At 52.5% G+C, this 20,285-nt stretch overlaps 4 protein-coding genes across 9 annotated transcripts; 2 read left to right on the top strand and 2 right to left on the bottom strand.

Annotated features, from left to right (window-relative positions):
- On the bottom strand, nt 1–5,323 carry LRRN4CL (LRRN4 C-terminal like). The gene is made up of 2 exons (XM_074231283.1): nt 4,748–5,323; nt 1–1,473 (listed from the first exon to the last, which is right to left on the bottom strand). The coding sequence occupies exon 2, from the start codon at nt 1,466–1,468 to the stop codon at nt 728–730; it is 741 nt and encodes a 246-aa protein (XP_074087384.1). The 5' UTR covers nt 1,469–1,473; nt 4,748–5,323; the 3' UTR covers nt 1–727.
- A 187-nt stretch (nt 5,324–5,510) lies between these two features.
- On the bottom strand, nt 5,511–14,494 carry BSCL2 (BSCL2 lipid droplet biogenesis associated, seipin). Of its 5 annotated transcripts, none has more exons than XM_074231278.1 (11): nt 14,401–14,494; nt 12,402–12,727; nt 11,424–11,505; nt 8,873–9,016; nt 7,912–8,046; nt 7,661–7,758; nt 7,030–7,171; nt 6,814–6,892; nt 6,049–6,135; nt 5,878–5,955; nt 5,511–5,756 (listed from the first exon to the last, which is right to left on the bottom strand). In XM_074231278.1, exons 2-11 carry the CDS (start codon nt 12,608–12,610, stop codon nt 5,602–5,604), a joined length of 1,209 nt encoding a protein of 402 aa, XP_074087379.1. In that variant the 5' UTR covers nt 12,611–12,727; nt 14,401–14,494; the 3' UTR covers nt 5,511–5,601. The 5 variants fall into 5 exon arrangements, with proteins under 5 accessions (XP_074087379.1, XP_074087378.1, XP_074087380.1 ...); XM_074231277.1 differs by lacking the exon at nt 14,401–14,494 and adding an exon at nt 14,188–14,337; XM_074231279.1 differs by lacking the exon at nt 14,401–14,494 and adding an exon at nt 14,204–14,337.
- Nucleotides 14,193–17,384, top strand: LOC141518892 (uncharacterized). Its single transcript, XM_074231282.1, has 3 exons — nt 14,193–15,012; nt 15,567–15,710; nt 17,247–17,384. Exons 1-3 carry the CDS (start codon nt 14,251–14,253, stop codon nt 17,274–17,276), a joined length of 936 nt encoding a protein of 311 aa, XP_074087383.1. The 5' UTR covers nt 14,193–14,250; the 3' UTR covers nt 17,277–17,384.
- Nucleotides 16,103–19,320, top strand: GNG3 (G protein subunit gamma 3). Of its 2 annotated transcripts, XM_074231284.1 has the most exons (5): nt 16,103–17,320; nt 17,416–17,516; nt 18,112–18,254; nt 18,898–19,003; nt 19,122–19,320. In XM_074231284.1, the coding sequence occupies exons 4-5, from the start codon at nt 18,905–18,907 to the stop codon at nt 19,248–19,250; spliced, it is 228 nt and encodes a 75-aa protein (XP_074087385.1). In that variant the 5' UTR covers nt 16,103–17,320; nt 17,416–17,516; nt 18,112–18,254; nt 18,898–18,904; the 3' UTR covers nt 19,251–19,320. The 2 variants fall into 2 exon arrangements, with proteins under 2 accessions (XP_074087385.1, XP_074087386.1); XM_074231285.1 differs by lacking the exons at nt 16,103–17,320; nt 17,416–17,516 and adding an exon at nt 17,526–17,968.
- The last annotated feature ends 965 nt before the right edge of the window (nt 19,321–20,285 follow it).

The following is a 20,285-nucleotide window of genomic DNA, read 5'->3' as shown; positions in this document are numbered from 1 at the left end:
ATGACAGCATCTCGGGAAGTTCCTGACTCTGACACGGCCCCTCATTTTCTAGATGACAGAGGTGGCCCCTGAAAAGCAGCCAGCCTGAACACAGCCTGGGCCCTAAAGCTTGGTGTGCAGGGAAGCCAGGATAGAAAGGGAAGGGGGCAGAGGAGCAGGACTGGTTCCTGTCTGAGATTCTGTCTGGAGAGAGCGTTGGATTCTTGCTCCTGACCTTTTTTTGCAAGCCTCCCCAAGGTGCATAGGTAGAGGGTGGTGGCAAGCCCCTTCTGCTTCTCAGCTGTCGATCCACCTGGTGAATGGGCCCTGGCCCACCTACTAGGAGTTGCCTTCCCTCTTCCTCCCCACTGGCCCCCAGCCATGCTCACAGGAATTCCATGGACAGGAGTCTTGGACCCTTCAGTGTGTGTTTATTAGGCAGCAAAAAGCAAGGATCAGGAGGACAGCCAAGTCTCTTCCTTCCCAGGTACAATAAGGGGCCCTCTTTCTCTGGGATTGCAGCTTTTCACCCTTTGCAGGGGCAACAAGGGGAAAGCCCCATTAGGCACACTGCAGCTGGAGCAACCCTGGGTTGGCACGTGGGCTAGCCACCTTCCCTCCTGCAGGAGCTTCCTCCTTCATAGGCCGAGGCTCCTTTCTTGAGCTGTGGGCAACCAGACAGTCCTCAGGTGGTCACATCACCCACCCCTTTTTCTGCCCATGATCCTTAAGCTTATGGCAGGTTCCACTAGAGCTCCTCCGCAGCTCTGGAAGCAGGTCGCCCTCGGGGCTGGTGGGGGCACCCCCAGCGATCCCGGAGACAGAAATGCCACAGCAAAGCGGCACAGCTTATGCAGATCAGGACTATGCCCATCCCCACTGCCACATGTACCAGGGTCCGAGGGGTAGGAGGAATGGAGAGATGGCGGCACGGTCCAAAAGATGGAGAGGTGGGGGATGGGAAAGTCTGGCCTGCCCCCCCTCCCTCTGGAACAAAACTTGTCCCAGCATCATTGGAGGCCACCACACAGAGGAGATAAACTCCCCCAGGCTTCAGTCCTTCCAACACTGCCCTTCGGACAGTGGTGTTGTACAGAATCGGAGGGCCGGTTCTGACCAGGGCGCCTCCTTCCCAGAGTTCAAGCCAGTATGTGTTCACAGGGGAGGAGGGGGCACACCAGTGGACCGCTGCCCGGCCCTGGTCTGCCCAGATGTGAACTTCTCCAAGACGGGGAGGGTCTGGCCGTTGGTGGGGGCTGGAGAGAGCTGGGCAGAGGCAGAATGTGCCATTAGGGCCACGGAGTTCTTGACAGGGAACTTGAAGATGTCTACAATGGTCATAATTGCAGAGATCCATATTGGGAGGAGGGGTCTTCTCTCCTTCCTCCTCCTCCTCTTCCTCATAGTCCTCTGAAGAAAAAGACCAAGCCAAGTGTGGGAAAAAGAAAACAACAGCCAGAAACTGCAGGAAAAAGGTTGAATTCAGCATGGTACCTATAATAAGGGGAAGGAAAAAAAAAAAGGTAGCTACCCCATTTCAAATAACTATAGACAGGATGAGTATGCCCGCCAAAACAAACCCAGGATTTATATGAACAGAATAACAACATTTTATATCAATAAAGTCAGATTTAAATGACCAAAGAAATATTAATTGTTCATGGGTTCCAAGATAATAAAAATGAGAATCTTACCTAAATTAATGCCATCCAATTAAATTACCAAAAATTTTTACCAAGTTGGAAAAAATAACAAAATTCACTTGGAAGAACAAAAGGTTAAGATTATCAAAGGAACTAATAATAAATGTAAAGGAAACGAATTTAGGGTTACCAGATCTTAAACTATGTCATAAGGCAGTAATAATGATCAACTACGATATTAACTAAGAAACAGAAAAGGAGATCAATGGGGCAGAGTAGACATACAGTTTACAACAGTCAGTGTGGTAATCTCAGGCTTGACAGGGTGAAGACTCAAGTTTGGGGGGGATAAGAATTCATTATTTGATTAAAAAAAAAGAATTTGAGGGGCAGCTAGGTGGCGCAGCGGATAGAGCACTGGCCCCGGAGTCAAGAGTACCTGAGTCAAATCCGACCTCAGACACTTAATAATGACCTAGCTGTGTGGCCTTGGGCAAGTCACTTAACCCCATTGTCTTGCAAAAACTTAAAAAAAAATGATAGAAAACAGTCTGGCAGATAGTGGGCACAGACCACTTACCAGGATAAGGTCAAAATGGATACATAATCTAGATCTAGAGGGAGATGTTATAAGAAAATAGGAAAAACATTACCTTCCAGAATTATGGACAGAAGAATTTATGAATAAATGAGAGAAAGCATTATGAGGTATAAAATGAATAATTTTAATTACATTAAATTAAAAAAAAGGTTTTGTACAAATAAAACCAATGTAGCCAAGATGGGAAGGAAAGCATAAAATTGTGGGGGGGGATTATTTTCAGAGACACCTTCTTAAAGACTCATATTTCAAATATATAAAGAATTTTGTCAAATATATAAGAATATGAGTCATTCCCCAATCAATAAATAGTTACAGGATATGAACAAGCAGATTTTTGATGAAGAAATCAAAACAAAAAAAAAAGAAATCAAAACAATTTTTAGTCAAATGAAAAATAATCTGAATCATTACTACAAATTAAAACAACCTTGGGATATTATTTTATACCTACCAGCTTGGTTCACATTATAGTAGGGCAGATACACAAATGTTGGAGGGGATGTGGAAAAATTGGGACATTAATTCATTGTTTGTGGGATTGTGAACCGATACAACCATTTTCGAGAGCCTGGAATGATGTCCAAAGAGTCATTAAACTCTACCCTTGGACCCAGCCTACAGCACTATTGGATCTGTTTTTCCGAGATGATTAGGGAACAAGGAAAAGAACCCTTATGTCGTAAAATTTCTAGAAGAGCTTTATGTTGGCAAAGGATTGGAAATTGCCATGATGTCCATCAGTTGGGGAATCGTTAAACAAGTTGTAGTATGTGATGATGGAATACTACTGTGCTATTAAAAAAAGACGGGCTGATTAATTTTATTTGTTTGGGTTTTTTTAGGTTTTTGCAAAGCAATGAGATTAAGTGGCTTGCCCAAGGCCCCACAGCTAGGTAATTAAGTGTCTGAGGCCAAATTCGAACTCAGATCCTCCTGACTCCAGGGCCAGTGCTCTACTAGCTGCCCCTGGGTTGGTTAATTTTATTTGTTTATTTTTTAGGTTGGTTTTTTTTTTTGCAGGCAAACAGGGTTAAGTGACGTGCCCAAGGTCACACAGCCAGGTAATTATTAAGTGTCTGAGACCGGATTTGAACCCAGGTACTCCTGACTCTGGGGCCGGTGCTTTATCCACTACTCCACCTAGCCGCCCCATGGGTTGGTTAATTTTAGAAAAATGTAAACAACCTGCATGAAATGATGAGGAGTGAAATGAGCAGAATCAAGAGAATGTTGTTTATGGTAACAGCAATATTGTTTTATGATCAACTTTGAGTGCCTAAGTCATTTTGAATATTGTAATTACCCAAATGAACTATTAAGGACTTAAAAGGAAGATGCTATCCGCTCCAGCAGACAGAAATGGAAGTTTGTACAGTACGACCTTGCAGATCTTTATATCTATAAATATATGTAATTCACATACTTGAGCCTAGTGGTAGCATTTTCTAGGGCAGAGAAGACAGAAAAATATTTAAAAAGGAATTAGACCAGAGAATAAAAGAATATTAGGAGGAGGCATAGAAAGAGTAGATTTGAAAACAAGTAGCACTTATTATATAGGGTTTAATAGTATGAAATGGAAATTCATGGTTTAATAGCGAATCCTCAGTTGAGATGGTGCAGTGTACATGGAAATGTTCTTTTGTCTTTCTAAGTCCAAAATGAAGAAAAAAAGCCCAAAATGTAGTTAAATTAGAACTGCCCCTTAGGAGGTGAGCAGATATAAAAACTATGTGAGGGTCAGTGAATAAAAGAAAATGGAAATCTCTCATGAGAGATAGCCAAAGATGAACAAAAAGGTCTCTCTCTCTCTCTCTCTCTCTCTCTCTCTCTCTCTCTCTCTCTCTCTCTCTCTCTCACACACACACACACACACACACACACACACACACCTACTTCATCTAAATAGGTGTTCGGGTGTATAGATGCACGTTTATCCATGTTTCTCCACACACATATAAACTTTTATATGACACCCCACCCCCACCCCTCAGGCTGAAGCAACAGAGCTAGCTACCTTCAGCCCAGAGCCCATGTGTCGACTGGCTTGAGGGAAATTCATAGGCTTTAGAGCTGGGAAGGAAACCCTGCCTACAGTCAATATGTATATTAACAAGGTTCAGGATTTGAACCTGAAACCTGACTCCAAATTCAGGGTTTTTCCCTCTATATTAGGCTTCCTTTTTATAACATGGAGATGAATAGTGGCAGTTAGGAACCTTCCAGGATTCTGGTCAGCTAGGTGGTGCCAGAGTGCACAGAGTGCCTAGCCTGGAGTCGGATCGAGTTCAAATCCAGTCTGAGACATTTCATGGCTGGGTGACCCTGAACTAGTCACTTCACTCTGCCTCAGTTTCCGCTGAAAAATGAGCTGGGGAAGGAAATGGCAAAGTCCTGCAGTTATCTCTGCCAAGAACGGGGTCTTGAACAGAGAGACCGAACTCTAAAGGAAGCTTCAGAATGCTCCCTTGTCGCCGCCCCCCCCCCCAACCTCTCCCAACAAAACCCAGCCCTTACTCACCAGCTGGCAGTTAGCAGGCGACCTTTCTGGAATCAGGTAGATGAGTGGTGGGAGTTGTCACACCAGCACAGGTGGGGACATCTCAGCCTTTGAGCTCCGCTGCCCCAATTTTGTCCAGAGGCTCCTGTTTTATAAGCCTCAGCAGTGAGGTCACTATCTGTTCCCCCACCCCATCTGTGGTCCTGTGGCTGCAAAGAGAAGGGCTGGTCCAGCTATGGGGTCTGAGTCACGGGACCAGGGATGGGGAAAACCACATTCATTTGGCCCAGCTGGAGGCCAGGCTTCCAGGGTCCTGGAAAGGGAAGGGAACATGGACACCAGCCAGAAGCTTAGGGCTGGAATGTGTTAGGCGTGTGGGCAAGTCAGGTTCTGGGTGGACCGCACATCTGGGTGACAGGGAACAGGCGGAGGCCTCTTAGGCCGTGACTGCCAGTAACAGAGCCTAGAGAGGAGGCCAGGGGCAGCTTCTCCAGCTCAAATCCTCACCACTCCCACCAGACTGATTTCCGGTCTTATACCTCCCAGTGTAGAGCTGCTCAGCCCCCTGGCTCCCCCCCCCAGCATGAATGGAAAGACTAATAGCTTCCAGAAGAACCAGGCCACCAAGGACTGTCCTGGGCTGGCTCCAGGTCCCTCAGTCCCCCCACATGAACAGAGTGGCGCTGATGTGAGAGGGCAAGTGGGGAAGGCTCCAGGGGCAGCCACATTTCCATTCCTTGAGTGGTGACCCTCCTAATCTGGCCCAAACAGTGAGGAAACCAGATGGTGTGGAAAAAAGTTTATTGTGAGGAAAAGAGGAAAGGATGGAGGGCAAAGGAAAAGTGCTAGGTGTGTGAGGACCAGAGCCCCCACCCTCAAGAACTGGAGCAGGCTGAGCGGAGGTGGGAGGTGCTTGTAGGGCTCTCGACGACACTGCTGCCCGGGGGGTCTGCGCTGCCCAGGGTTTCTGGGCAGGTGGTGGGCAGGTTGGCCTCAGTCAGGAGGGCAGCATCCTCCCAGGAGCCAGAACCTGAGCAGAGGAGAGAAGAAGGGAGGAGATGAGGAGGAAGAAGAGAAGGCCAAAGAGAGTGAACCTGCATCACCTTGGCCCTCCAGCCCCCAGCCCCTATCCAGACCCCAGGACCCCTCACCATCGCTGGTCTCCTGATCCAGCCCCTCTTCATTAAGAGGCTGTACTTCAGGTCCTTTCTCCTCTGGCAGCTGACTCCCTGCAGAGAGAAGGGGGGTAATAATGCTTGTCCCCTCTTAGGAGGGGAAAAAGGACAGGGTAAGAAGGGGTCTGTCTCCCTGCCCATCTGTACCTGGCCCAAGGACAGCTGCGTGGTCCCCATCATCCTGCGATTTCTCCGGAAGCCTGGTCAGCTCTGCTCGGCCTCTTGGCCCCAGCCCTAAGGAAGGAGAAGCTGTTCCAACAGTGACATATACCCTCTCCCACCCACCCCCACCCTGCTCCAGGCAGAGAGACCAAGGGGCTGACCCCTTAAAGCTTTACTGAGGAGACCTGGGCTCCACTGGTCAAGGTGTCTCACCATGGCATGTCTCAACTCTTGAGGTTACTCTGACTTCTTTTTAAGTTTTTATTTAAGGCAATGGGATTAAGTGACTTGCCCAAGGTCACACAATTATTGTGCCTGAGGTTGGATTTGAACTCGGGTCCTCCTGACTCCAGGGCTGGTGCTCTCTCCACTGCACCACCTAGCTGCCCCTCAAGGCTACTCTGAGGATGGTGCAACACAAATTTGAGTCACGGCTGAGCTAGCTCAGAGCCCCAAGGGGAACCAGCAACCAGAGCTGGACCAACACGGCAGTTCCCCAAACTCCCACTGGCTTGTGATGGGGCTAAGTAGCTGTGGAAACCAAGATCCCCTCTAACAGATGGGCCCGGGCATGACTGGCATGCCAACAGTGATATGAGATATTAAGACCATGTCTGACTGGACAAAAGGAAGAGGGCAGGAGGCTCTCAGAGCAAGGTCTCCAGTGCCCAGGCCAGGAGGCCCACAGGGCAAAGTGTTCAATGGATGCAGAGAGAACCATCTGTGTCTACTTCTCCCTGGGTGAGGTACCTCCTGACAAACCTGGCTGTCGGGCAGGGCCCCTTCTCTGTCCTTCAGCTTGGGAGGCCTCCTTATCTCGGTTAGTCACCTAGGATGGGGAGAGAAGTCACAGAGCTGTGGGGGGGAACCCCCACCCCAAGCTCTCCTTGGAAGCCATATGCCAGATGCCCCTTATTCCCTAATCCTCCTTGGTAGCCCACTTCACTCCCTCCCACACCACAATACCTGCAAGGTGAGGCGGTGCTTGGGCCAGATACCGCCCCACACCCATTGCAAGTAGCTGAAGAGCACAATGACGCTGAGGAAGGTAAAGTTGCTGGCAATGCCAATGACAGCTGAGGTGATAGGGAAATTGTAGAGCAGATACCTGAGAGGAGGTAGGACCAGAGAGGAGAATCCACATTAAACGAGGGCATGGATGGGAAGCAGTCTTCCCCGTGACTGCATCCACTTGGGTTTTTTTTTTTCAGTTTTTACATGGCAGTGGGGTTAAGTGTCTTGTCCAAGGTCAAGCAATTAGGTAATTATTATGTGCCTGAAACTGAATTTGAACTCAGGTCCTCCTGACTCTGGGGCTGGTGCTCTTTCCACTGTGCCACCTAGCTGCCCCAATCCACAGCTCTCACCTCTCAACAGGTCCCTCCTAAGGACTAGCCCAGGGCTATGGTGATGGAGACTGAGAGGGAGGAAGACAAGTGATTGTGTAGTTGGGGTTTCCTTCTCCAAGGAAGCCTCATCCTGAGCTTGAGGCTGCAGAGGGGAAGCCAAGGCATAGCCTTGCTGGAGGGACCAATGCCTCACTTCCCCTTCCTGGGGCTTTATCTTTGAAATCCCCTCCTCCTCTTGACCCTCCTACCTGAGCCCTGTGAAGTGGGCGTGAATCCGGAGCTGAGCCCCATAGAGCTGAATGCGGTTGCTGTGGATCTCAATCACTGCACCTGTGGTTGGCGTGTACTGTGGAGGAGGGGCCCGCTATCAGCTCCAGGAGCTCCTTGGAGGTCCCATTCTCTCTCTCCTCTCCCCTTCTCTACCTTCCCTCTACTACCCTGTTGCTTGGTTGCTCCCACCCCTGCTTCCAGACCCTGCCACCAGGGTCTCCCCCCTCACCGAGTCCTCTCTGTAGTCTGCATACAATTCCACCTCCAGGAGCTGCTTCTGCTCGGCAAAGCCAGATAAGAAGAGGCCGGAAAAGATGAGCGTGTCCAAGATTCGCAGCAGCTTCGAACGGTAATGCAGCATGGCCTGTGAGAGGCAGAAGAGGAGGCGTGAACCCCACAGGAAGCTGCCCTGGCTGGGCTCTGCCCCATCCTCCCTGCTCCTGAGTGGCCCCTCTTCTCATAGAACATCTGCTCTCAGCTTGTGATTTCTCTGGAAGCCTGGTCAGCTCTCCTCAGCCTCTCGGCCCAGTCTCTCCCTTGTGACCTCAAGCCCAGGGGCCTCTTGACTCCGGTTTGTTTGCTCTGTACCATATTCCTCTCTTTCCTGAAACCTTATCTCAAGGTCTCCAGCTCCTGGAACCTTAGAACTGGAACCCAGGGTTTTAGCCCAATAAAATCTTCCCTAACCCCTTCCCAACATTATAATGGGAACAATCCTCCTTCAGGGGTTCTTAACCTGGGACTTCATAGTCTTCGAGTAGATTTCGGAGGGCTCACAAAATTAGATGGGGGGAAAAAATGACAACTTTTTTTTATTTCAATATAATGTACTTTTTAAAAAACATATTGTGGGATGGGGCCAGAGGCACTTCCTCAGGACTCTGATCTAGGGCAGGTGGAGGCTTGGCTCTCCAGGATCTTAAAGTCACTGTCACTAGATGCCGAGGATAAGGTGATCTAGGTCAGGTCCCTCATTATTCCAGCAGATGGAGGGCTCCTGAAGGGCAGGGACGATCCCAATGTTGCTGCGCCAGCCATGGGCAGGCATCCCAAATCCCGTCACAAAGCCCACTGACGAGCACTGAGCACTTGATTCCCTGCCATGTCAATCCTCCCTTCTAAAGGCCCTCCTCTGCCAAAGGATCTGTTGGTCAGCCCCTCCCCCTCCACACCTAAGTCCCCAAACTCACTGAACGAGCAGAAGAGGAAATGACACGGCCCCCTCGGGTGTAGCAAGCAATGGTGACCATGAACATGCCCAGCTCCTGGTTCACTGGGGACTCGGGCATCTCCAACTCCAGGGAAATTCTGTAGGGCTGTCCATACATCAGCACCTGTACCACATTGGGGGCAGGGAGGGAGATGAGGTCACATCAGTCTTCTGCCCAGCCCCATGCTCAGCTAAAATGCCTCTTTGGGGGATTATAATCTTTTACTTTTTCAACACTTTCCTTTCTGAATCTATCTCCCCTCACCTAGGAGTGAGCCATTATTTGTAATGAATAATTTAAAAAGAAAAAAAGCAGTAGCTGAGTAAATCCAATCAACACATCATACCCATGGAGTGTGACAGTGTGAGAAACATTCCAAGCTTATAATTTAACACTTCTGCAGCGGGGGGTGGGGGAGTGAGGGGGTGTGTGTCTATCTGTCTCCAAGGGTCAGAATCCCATTCCCACTTCTCAGACTGGGCCTCACCTCCCCTTTTCAGAGATTGCCTGCTGCATGTCAGTGCTTCGCCTCACGTAGCCAAACAGCTCATCCGTGACTAAAGCCCATGTGTGCTGACACCATCCCCCTGGAACTAGCCTGACACCATTTCCACTGTTAATTAACCAACAGCCAGAGAGCAGCTCCTGCTTCTGGAAGCATCACTGTCCTGTCCTTAAAGAATTCTTCTTCAGGGCCCCTCCTTCCTGGTCCTCTGTCCTTCCCTGGATTTCACTCTCAAGATCGGATCTCTACCCTCCCCATCCTGGTTCTCCCTGGCATCTCCAGTTTGATACAAGTCCTCTGTGGAACTGCTCTTGAGCCTCTGCTCATGGAACTGTCACAGGGTCAAACTGCTTCCTTTCATGTAGATCCCTCTGGTTTTTGATACTTCTGAGGGTTCCATTGGAAGCGAGAGGATTTTAGCATCTTGTGACAAAGTTGGGCCTTTGATTTTGGCAGAGAAAAAAAAAGAGCATAAAGTCCCCACTCTATTGCACTTCTCCGACAGGCCTACATTTCCTTGATTGTGCAGCCCACCTTGAGACTCCCCCTCTGCTCAGGCTTTCCCTGCCATCTCTGGCTCCTCGGGCCTACACAACGGCCTTCAGAACACACATCATTACATTCTGGGCTGGGCTGCAAGCCTGAGTGGCGTGGCTTTCCCCAGATTCACATCGACTGCACTGAATGCCAGTGCCATCTTTCCTGATTGCCTCCTATCTCTACCCTGAGCTTGTACTGTGTGAGGTGCCCAGCCAGCCCTCAGGAGCCAGGCACTCCAGCAGAGGGATCCTCAGACTTGGCCCAGCATCTTCTTGCAGACTTTGGGCAGAGCTTCCAGACTACTTGTCCCAGATCATCTCAGCTGCCTTTGGAAAGTGCCCCCCCCCCCGGCCAGATGCAGATGGCCATGGCTGTGGGGGGAGGCTCATTCAAAGAAGCACTCAAGGAAGTGGAACTCCTGCCCCCCTCACAATCACACTGGGAGGGGGAAATTATCTCCATTTTGCAGCTGAGGAAACTAAGTTAGGCAAAGTGACTTGCCCAGGGTCACAGACTGGATTTGAACCCAGGTCTTCCTGATTCCAGGTCCACCATTCCATCTCCTAAGTCTCCAGGTGCTTCTCACTCTAAGTCTTGTTTAAACCCTAATGAGCGAAGAAGACCTCTGGCACCAAGTCTGGAAAGATCTTGTGACTTTGGCATATTCTCTGATCTCTAGTCTGTCTAAGCCAGTCACCCATTCAAAACAAAACATCATGTTCCCCTATTTTTTTTACCCTCTGGTATAAAAACTTGCCTAAGGCTTTTGGAAGCTCTAACTAACTGTAGCCCACTGATCAGTAGTCTAAATTTAGAGCTGGAAGGGTCTATGAGACCAGCAGGGACAATCCTCTTATTTATAGAGTGAAGAACAGCCCCAAGGTGAAGTGACTCAGGCAGGTCACAAGGTAACAGGAGGCGGGCCTCAGACCAAGGCCCTCAGACACTCGGACATGGCACACTGTCCAGAACATCCATGTTCCTGTCTCTTCAGAGAATACACCTCTGAGTTGGGTTCCCTGGTTCCATCCACCCTCCCTTAGAGACAGGTTCCACCAGCTGGCCCAGCTCTGGAGAGTTCTTGGCCATCCTCTGGAGGTCCAGTGATGCCTGACAAGCCTTTGGCCCAGCAGTCATTTCTGACAAGCTTACACATCTCACCTTCAGTTTCACAATTTTACCCTCAGATTCCATCACCACTTGGGTGTCTTCCACCTCAGTCCAATGATTTCTCTCACCCCTGTGCATTTCACACTGATCACAGATAAGAGAGCCAAAGCCTTCCGGGAATGAAGACTTTGGCTCTCCTCTCTCTTTCTCTCTCTCTCTCCCCCCCCCCCCCCAAGTTACACCAGAGACAAAGAGGTGATTTTTCCTTCAGTGTTCTGCCTCTCACCTGCCAAGACACCAAAGGAGCAGCATCACTGGAGCTTCTGTTCCAAGCATTCCTGGTTTCTCTCCCCCCCATCTCTTGCCCCTACTCACCCGATCACGTCCACCTTTGACCAGGGAGACGTTGGCAACAGGAAAGGAGCAGAGAATGGGTCCAGCAGAATTGCAGTCTGTCCTAGAGTGGGAATGAACACCATTTACCTTACCATTGACCACTTCCTCTCAGACTTGTGTGTGTCTGTGTGTGGGTGGTCCAGCCGGCCTAAGTGACCCTTCTCTACCAGACACAAGATGATAATATCTGCCTCTCATTCTCTTTTCCTGCTTCATTATCTTTTCTAGTATGAGATACTCAGACTCACTGTATCAGAGAGAAGGAAAACTGTCATCATATCTCTATCATTAGGTCCTGTGATATGTAATAGGAGTCAAGCCCCTAAAACTGAGAATGAGAGGGGCAGGAGAAAGGGGGGAAATGGGGAAAAGGGTCTCAAAGGAGGCAATTAAAGTTACTCCCAATAGTAAGAAGACTTGAGGGAGGTTTCTATGATCCTAGGTTGGGTTGCTATGAACAATTATATTCACCGAATATGGGATGAATAAGTAAGAGATTAATGGCAAAGATGTGGAAAGAAAGGGATGATGCAAAACATGGTGTGTCCTGTAGAACAGATAACAAAACCCCTCTCTCATCAGGGGACTATTAGAACACAAAGTTGCTTGATACTTGGTCACTGTATTGGATATTTGGCCTTAAAATGTTTTTCTTTGTTACAAGAAAGGTTCAACTCCAAGAAACGTAGATAGAAGAATTTCCAGAAATATCTATGATGGAGACATCAAAAGTCATCATCTACAACATAATTTAAAAATACAGTGTGAAATTTTAAAAAATTCCATGGAGGCAATGGCTGGCAGCAAAGCTCTTGGGGGCCCCCAAGAGACAGTAGTTCCAAAGAGGCCAGCTAGGGATTTTTGATCGTTTGAATGAGCTGAGGTTGGGTTGCCAGCCTTTCCTAAACACCCCAGCCAAACTTGTCCCAGCTATTTGGCAATGGGAAAACCTCTCACCTGTAGGAAATGTGGACTGGGCTGAGGTGGCTGACTGTTGGCATGTAGGAATAGTAGAAGGAGCCATAAAGGAAAACAGAAACCCAGAGGAGGAGGAGGATGGTGCAGAACAACACTCCAAACTGTAGCAGGAGCTTCCGGGTTCGGCCCACCAACATCTGGCCCACTTCCTGGGCCCAGAGCAGGGCCGGCACCGGGTCACTGGCCATGGGGAGGGCCACAAGGGGGCAGCCAGGACCTGACTAGGCCCAGGTGTCAGGCCTTGTCCAATCTGCTCTGTCACCCGATTGCTGCCCCTGGCCATGGGACAACACAGGGGGCAGTTCCTAGAAAAAGATAAAGGAGATAAAGGAAGATGACAAATGACCCCTTCTCCAGTGGAGACATTAGGCCATTCGCTTTAGGGCCCTGGCAGGTGGTATGGCTAGAGACAGTGAGATACATCCACTGCCTCTTCAGTTTGACCAAACTACTCCATCTAGAATCCATTCATATGCCAACAGCCTCAGCTCTGATTTTTAAAATTCTATTTTCATTGAGCTTTAGGGTTACAAAGTATTTTCCCCACAATCCAAATAAGAAAAAATATGGAAAAGATCAACGTTGACCTTCTTTCTTCCCACAGACACATGTAACCAAGTGCTGGTCCTTCTGCGTTCTCTGCAGCCCATTAGGCTCTATGGTCAGCTTCTCCCTTACTAGCCCAAGAGCCACGGGCTGAATCCTCAAGATGTCCCTGATTACTGTGGCTATATCCCAGACTACCCTGGCTCACCCATCTCTGCAGCTTCCCAAGTCTGATGGAGGGGAGGACCACCACCCACTGGGGACCTTGCTCATGTTCCTGGATTACCTCTGGAGCAAGGTCCATGTAATTCCTTCTTTTGCTACCCCAGGAAACGTGGTAAAACACTTTTATCACAGTGAGTCAAGGGAAGGCCAATAGTCTCTTAGATCCGAATTCAGAGAGCTGACTTTGAAGGTGCAGGCGGGGAGGGGGATAACTCTTGCTTTCCTCCCTTTAAAAGTTCCCAGAGGCCAACCATGACCATGGATTGGTAAAACAGAAAGCATGTAGGGAAGCTCTGAGAAGTACCGAGGCTCTGGGTTCTCACAGGTCCCCCTCACCCCACTGAGCTGGGCCTAGGAGGAGCAAGGAGCTGGGTGTCCCTAGTATGTGACCCCAAGACAGGTCCCTTTAGGTCTCTACACTCCCTTTCCTTACCTGAAGAACGGGGCAGTCCTCGCACTTCTTACCTGGGGGGCAAAGTGCTACAGCAACCCTCACACTAAAGAAACCAAGTTCTAATTCATCATTCCCCAGGCTGCCAGGGCTCTGGTACACAATGCCCCTGCCTGCCGGGCAACCTCGGCTCTTCCCTCTGTAAATGCCTCCGGGAGCCGGACAGGCTTGAGATGAGGGAAACCTGAGAATGCCTCCGGTCAGCTGACAGAGGGCAGAGGCCCGGCTGCGGGCTGGCAGACCTCGGGGCCACTGGGTGCCAGTCTCGAGGCTTCCAGCGCAGTCTCTGCCCCCCCCCCCAGCTCCCAGGCCCCTGGAAGGGCCCGGGGAGCCGCCGGGCCTCGGTTTCTGCCCAGTACGGTGGAGACGGCGGAACCCCCCGTGGTCTCAGCAGCCCGGGGAGGGGGTCCCGGGGCGCCAGGGCAGGGCCTCCCGGACGGCCCGGCGCACCCCTCCGTCTGCAGGTGGTTGGGGGGTTTGAAGCCGGTGACCCAGCGGGAGGCGGCCCCTCCGGCCCCTCCGCCCCCCGCCTCGCCGCCCTACCTGGAGGCCGCTCTACCTGCAGGCCGGCCGGGCCCATGGGCGGCGGCAGCGCGGGCGGCAGCGATGGGGGCGCGGCCGTTCCTCTGCCGCGTCCCGCAGGCCGGTGGCCGCCCCGCGCCGCCCCGCGCCCCCTCCTCACAATGGCTCTGTGAGGTCAGCGCCGCGGGGGGCGCTGCGGCCTCCGCCGGGCCCCTCCCCCCGAGGCGCCCCTACCTAACCGAGTCACCATGGAAACCGTGCCCGCCGGAGGGGCGCCGCCGCCTCCCGCTCCGCTCGCCGCTGCCCCGGCAACGCCGCCCCGAGACTTCCGCCTCCCGCGGAAGCCCCGCCCCCCGCCGCGGGCCCGCCTTTGTAGGCCGCTGGGGGCGGGGCCGGCCTGGGAACGGGGCTCGGCGATTGGAGAGGAGGCCCGCGCGAGGGGCGGGGCCGGCGGGCAGCAGGGGCGGGGCGGAGATCGGCCCCGCCCCCTGGCGCCCGGCCACACGTGGGCAGAGTAACGGCAGGGCTGGCGTTGCCGTGGCAACGAGAATCCTGGGCTCCCGCCCACCCCCTGGGCCCCCGCCCACCCGGGCTCCCTTTGAGCCTCAGCTCCCCGCTCTGAAGGTGGGCCCGGGCGCCCGGGCAGCGCCAGCATGCCAGCCGGGGGGCCCTCTGGACCTCAGTTTCCCCAGCTGCAGAATGAGCCCCGCGCGCCCGCTTCTCGTGTGTCCTGTGCCACCGGGACCCGTGGAGAGACAGCAAGGAGTCGCTCCCCTGCCTTCCGTCCAAGGATGGATCTGCTTATTAACACGAAACAGGCCACGGGAGACTGTGCTGGAGCCAGAAGTGGGGGCGTATCAACAATCCCTTCCCCTCCCCACTCCGGGCCTCAGTTTCCCCACTTGTAAAATAAGCAGCATTAGCCTAGACGGTCTGCGGGGTTATGAGCCTCCCCGCCTCCTGGCTGGCACGCGCTGCCCATTGTACAGAGTTGGCAGACTCCCCGTGTATACAAGTTCTCCCCAGCCTTTCAGGGCCTTGCACCATTTTCGACGATGCCCTACATTTGAGAACACCCAACCGCATCATCTGATGATCATGACTGAGCAAACCTTAGCAACCAAAGCCAGCAATTTTGTTTGTTTCCCAACTTCTCCAGACTCTCCCAGATTTCTCCCCTTTCTCAGCTCTTCTTCTCCCACCCCATGGGTCTGCTGTGCCCCCCCCCACCCCACCCTGATTTTCTCTCTCTTAAGCCATATGTTCAGTTCTTTCCCTTGGCTTTCCTATCTTTGGTCCCTTCAAAGTATTCAACCTGTCAGGGAGGAACCGGTTGGTGGATTGTGGAGGTCCGAATCCATTGGCCTTTTCTCAATCTTCATTCTCCTCCACCTCTGCAGCTTCTGACACCGTGGATCATCACCCTCTGCTCCTTCGTACTCTCCTCCCTCCGGGTTTCGGAGCACCCCGCTGTCTCCTGGTCTCCCTGTCTCTCACTTCTTGCCTCCTTTGCTGGATCCTCCTCCAGATCACTACAACTGCAGGTGTCCTGGGTTCTCCCTCTCTGAACTACATTAGACCATCTCATCAACTCCTATGGATTTAATGGCCATCTCAACACTAATGATTCTCACATCATCCTTTCCTGACCCAATCTCTCCACTGACTTCCAATCTCCTATTGTTTATAACCCTTCAGACATCTCAAATTGAATGTCAGAAGACATCTTAAATTCAATATGTACAAACTAAAACTCATCTTTCACTCTAAACTCACATACTTTCCCTCTCTTACTAAGCCAGCCCCTCAGGCTCACAACCTAGGAGTCATCTTGAATCCTCACTCACTCACCCCTTCACATCCAATCATTTCTTTTTTTAATTTTTTGGGTTGTTTTTTTTTTTTTTTTTTGCAAGGCAACAAGGTTAAATGGCCTGCCCAAGGCCACACAGCTAGGCAATTATTAAGCATCTGAGGCTGGATTTGAACTCAGGTACTCCAGACTCCAAGGCTGGTGCTGCTCCCATCATTTCCAACTTTGTAACATCTCTCACCCACCACATTCAAGCACTTGCCAAGGCCTGTCAGCTTCACCTTTGCAATATTTCTCCTCGAATTCATTTCCTTCTCTCTTCTGATACTGCCCCCATCCAGGTGGGGTACAGTCATGCCCGGATTATTGCAATACCCTGCAGGTGGGTCTGCCTGCATTAAGTTTCTTTCCACTTTAATCCGCATCATTCAGCTATGAAAATGATCTTCCTCAAATGAAGGTCACATCATTTTACCATCTTATTTAATAAACTTCAGTGGCTCCCTATTGCCTCTAGGAATAAATATAACATACACTAAATACAAAGACAATAAAATGCTGTTTGGCATTCAGTCCTTCCAAACTTGGTCCCCTCCTCCTTTTCCAGTCCACTGATATTTCACTCTCCACAGAGCACTCTTTGGTCTCTGACACTGATCTTCTGGCCATTCCACTCTTCATCTTTCAGTTCCTGGCATTTAAAAATGTTTTTTTCTTAAATTTCTTTAAATTTTATTTTAAGGCAATAGGGTTAAGTGACTTTCCCAAGGCCATGCAGCCAGGCAATTACTGTCAGGTCCTCCTGACTCCAGGGCCAGTGCTCCATCCACTGTGCCACCTGGCTGTCCCCTGAACCAAAACGTCTCTCTCCTCTACTCTGACTGCTTACCTCTCTGGCTTCTTTTAAACCCCAACCAAAATGCCCTCTCCTACATGAAGCTTTCCCTATGTATTCTGAACTCCAATGTTTTCCTTCAATTATTTCCTTTTAATCCTATGATGTGCTTTGTATATGATAATTTGCATGTCACCTCTCCCCTGGATGCTAAGCTCCTTGAGAGCAGTGGCTTGTCTTTTGCCCCTTTTTGTATCTCTAGCACTTAGCCTAGTGCCTGCTGTGTAGTAGGCGCTTACTAAAAGTTATTGAAATGAACTTGGGAGATCTGAGGTTCAAATCTTGTCACTGATTTAGTGCCCAGAGTCTGGGCCCAAATTCCTTTATCTACAAAATGGGAATAATGCCTCCACTTACCTATCTACCTTCCAGGACCGATCCTTGAAAGGGGCTACTTTGTGAAGTTTCTTGAGCACAGAAGGATCTTAATTACAGGTTGACTATGTGTGAGTCTCAAGTGAGAATGAACACTCATGGAGTGCTTAATAAACCTTGGTGGTGTTTTTTTAATGACTAACCACTCTGGCCTCTACTTTCCCAGGTTGCCAAATGAGGAAGGGAGGCCTGGCTTTCTGACAGTAGAACAGAAATGCCATCAGGAAAGGGACTGTTATGCATCTTGGATCCCATATCCTAAGCCTGGTAAAGCATCCACACTCCAAAAATATTGGATGAATTAAATTTGCTAAAACCTGTCACCTCCCACCCAGTATAGGGGGTTGTGAGTAAGCCTATGTTTGGAAGGAACTGGGGCCCTTGGAAAGAAGAGGAAGGGGATGACAATGCTGAGGCAGAAGGAGAAAGGACAAGGGAGGGGGAGCAAACGCTTGGCTGATGTCAGATTTCCAAATGAGCAGGGTCCCCTGCAGACCAGCCCAGACTCCACTGCAGCAGATACCATAGGCCCAGACCACCATAGGGATGGGGGGAGATTACTTTGGCCCTGGCTCCATCCAGGCCCTTGAAGAAATGTTCTGACAATCACCTCAGTGTGCCTGTGCCAGAGGAGGGCAGGCAATCAGTCACCGATTGGCACAGGGTGCCCACCCAGGGCAAGAGCTTGCTGACAGCCTCCCCCACTGGCTGCATGGTTGGTATGTTCCGGGATGGGAGCAACTCCTTCTAGCATCCTTCATCCTTCAGGTACTAGTGGTCCAGAGAGGCAGTGCTAGCACTGTATCGCTTGGGACCAGCCCTTGAAGGACCTGGAGGCAGTCCTCACTCCTTCCCTTGTCAGGAATTGCTGCTATCCTCCTCTGAGCCTGCTCTTTCTATCATCTGCAACACAAAGCTCCAGGCAACAGGGTGAGACACCCACCTCAGCCAGAAGGTCTCTGTATTCCTACAAACCCCTGAATCTGCGGCCGAGTAAAGCTTGAGGTCAGTAGCTAGTGGGGTGTGTGTGTGTGTGGGGGGGGAACAGGCTTTCAGCCACTGGATGGGGACTACTGTGCTTCCTTGGGGTACATTCTTCAGGCCCCTCGCAGCTTTTAGTTCAAGAGGATTCTGGGAGACTGAGGAGGGGGCCAGGATAACAATGGATCCTTTCAGGAAATCCTGATCCAAATGACCCATAAATCATTTGTTGAATTTGAGGACGGCTATGGAAAATCCGGGAATTCATCTCATTCCTATTCTTTTCTTATCACCATTCTCACTACTGGGGGCGGAAGGGGGGAAAGGCCCCCTGAGAAGGATGGGATCCTTTGGTGATCTTTCCTAACCACCCTGGTCCCCCCCCAACTCCCAGGCCCTGAGTGAGGGAAGAGGCTCAGAAAGGCATCGCCCGGGACACACGTCCCCAGCTCCCTCCACGGCGCCTGGCGGCCGCTAGCCCCCAAGCCCGAGGGGCGCGATTCCTGCTCAGGGCCGGCTGGCACTAGATGCCCTTGAGGTCTCTAGTCCAGTGACCTGTGGTGCCCGGGGCGGGAGGGGGATGCGTGGGGGTGCTCCGGCTGGCTCTGCGGCTCTCCTGCTGCAGAGCCCCACCCCGCCGTCAGCACCCCGGCTGTCCCCCGCTCAGGGCCAGGATGAAGGGCGAGACCCCGGTGAACAGCACCATGAGCATCGGGCAAGCCCGCAAGCTGGTGGAGCAGCTCAAGATCGAGGCCAGCATGTGCCGCATCAAGGTGGGGGGCGTGTGGCGGGTGGGGGCGGGGAGGCGGGCGGCAGGTGTGGGGGTTCAGGGTCGGGTGGGAGCGGCTGGGGGGGGCCCGGCTGACAGCCCCGCCCCCACCGCGGGCCCAGGTCTCCAAGGCGGCCGCGGACCTGATGACGTACTGCGACGCTCACGCCTGCGAGGACCCCCTCATCACCCCCGTGCCCACCTCGGAGAACCCCTTCCGGGAGAAGAAGTTCTTCTGCGCGCTCCTCTGAGCCCCCCGCCCGGGCAGCCCCCGCCCCGCCCCCCGCCCTGCGGGGCACGAATAAAGCTTTGGCTCTCGGAGGCCGCTCTGGCGTCGCCTGATTCGCGCCGCGGCGCGGGGGCTGCTGGGAGCCGGGGGGGGGCGCGGGGGCTGCTGGGAGCCCGGGGGGAGGGGCGCGGGGAGGGCACCGCCCCGACGGCTCCGCGCTCAAAATGGCGGCGCCCAGGCTCCCTCGGCCGTCCCGACGGGGCCCCGCCCGCGCCCGCGCTCAAAATGGCGGCCCCCGCCCCCGCCGCGGGGAGCGCTGCGCGTGCGCCGTGCCGGCGGCCTGGCAGCCTCCGCGGGGGAAACCGAGGCCGGGAAGGGGCGGGGCTTCCCCACGGGGCCAGCCGGCGGGAATCCGGGCGGACGGGGCCCCGATGGTCAGCAGGCGGGGGCTCCTCATCCGGGCCCCGGGCGGCCCCCACCCTCCCCAGGGACCCCACCCAGGGGGGCGGCCCCCGGCCTCCGGCCCGGCTTTGGGGTAAGGCAGCAGCCAGGGCCCGGCCGGTGACCTCATCCCAAAGGGCGCTTTATTGTAAACGGGGCGGCCGGGGCCCAGGCCGCTGCCCTCGCCCGGCGGGCAGGCCTCCTCCCGCTGGCCCGTGCAGGACGCTGCCCACGTTGGCTTGTCCATCTCCATCCGCGGAGGCTCACTCGTGTCCGTGGGCAAGGCCGGGCTCCAGGGCCCCCACCCCGGCCCGGGGCCTTAACAAAGGGCCCCCCGCTGGTTCCGTCCCGCCCCTTTCCACAAAACCGGCTCTTCCCGAAGCCTTCACCTCCTGCCCCCCAGCCCTCCCAGTTCTGGCCGGGTTATTTCCCAAAGGACCACGGTCACTAAGGAAATGCAAGGTGGGCACCAGAATGGAGACTTGCCACTCCTCAGGATGCCCGCTTTGGGGCCTTGTCAGTCAAGGACAAGCGGAAAGAACTACGAGTCTTGGTGCAACCCAGGACTTGGCCGGCGAGCCCTTTTGCAATAAAGGCAGCATTCAGGGGAGGAGCC

This window comes from Macrotis lagotis, chromosome 3 (genome assembly GCF_037893015.1).
Source record: "Macrotis lagotis isolate mMagLag1 chromosome 3, bilby.v1.9.chrom.fasta, whole genome shotgun sequence".
Classification (NCBI taxonomy): domain Eukaryota; kingdom Metazoa; phylum Chordata; class Mammalia; order Peramelemorphia; family Peramelidae; genus Macrotis; species Macrotis lagotis.
The sequence above is the reverse complement of the archived record's forward strand: the minus strand, read 5'-3'. Positions and strand labels throughout refer to the sequence as shown.

Excerpts from the sequence above, each read along its gene's own strand:
- BSCL2 (XM_074231278.1), bottom strand. The coding sequence starts at position 12,610 with ATGGCCAGTGACCCGGTGCCGGCCCTGCTCTGGGCCCAGGAAGTGGGC. Across the intron at positions 11,506-12,401 it reads CCAGTCCACATTTCCTACAG|GACAGACTGCAATTCTGCTG; the intron begins GTGAGAGGTTTT and ends TTCCCACTCTAG. Across the intron at positions 6,136-6,813 it reads ACAGCCAGGTTTGTCAGGAG|GGCTGGGGCCAAGAGGCCGA; the intron begins GTACCTCACCCA and ends CTCCTTCCTTAG.
- GNG3 (XM_074231284.1), top strand. The coding sequence starts at position 18,905 with ATGAAGGGCGAGACCCCGGTGAACAGCACCATGAGCATCGGGCAAGCC. Across the intron at positions 19,004-19,121 it reads CCAGCATGTGCCGCATCAAG|GTCTCCAAGGCGGCCGCGGA; the intron begins GTGGGGGGCGTG and ends CCGCGGGCCCAG.
- LOC141518892 (XM_074231282.1), top strand. The coding sequence starts at position 14,251 with ATGGGGGCGCGGCCGTTCCTCTGCCGCGTCCCGCAGGCCGGTGGCCGC. Across the intron at positions 15,013-15,566 it reads AGACTGTGCTGGAGCCAGAA|CTTCTGACACCGTGGATCAT; the intron begins GTGGGGGCGTAT and ends CCACCTCTGCAG. Across the intron at positions 15,711-17,246 it reads CCAGATCACTACAACTGCAG|GACCGATCCTTGAAAGGGGC; the intron begins GTGTCCTGGGTT and ends TCTACCTTCCAG.
- LRRN4CL (XM_074231283.1), bottom strand. The coding sequence starts at position 1,468 with ATGCTGAATTCAACCTTTTTCCTGCAGTTTCTGGCTGTTGTTTTCTTT.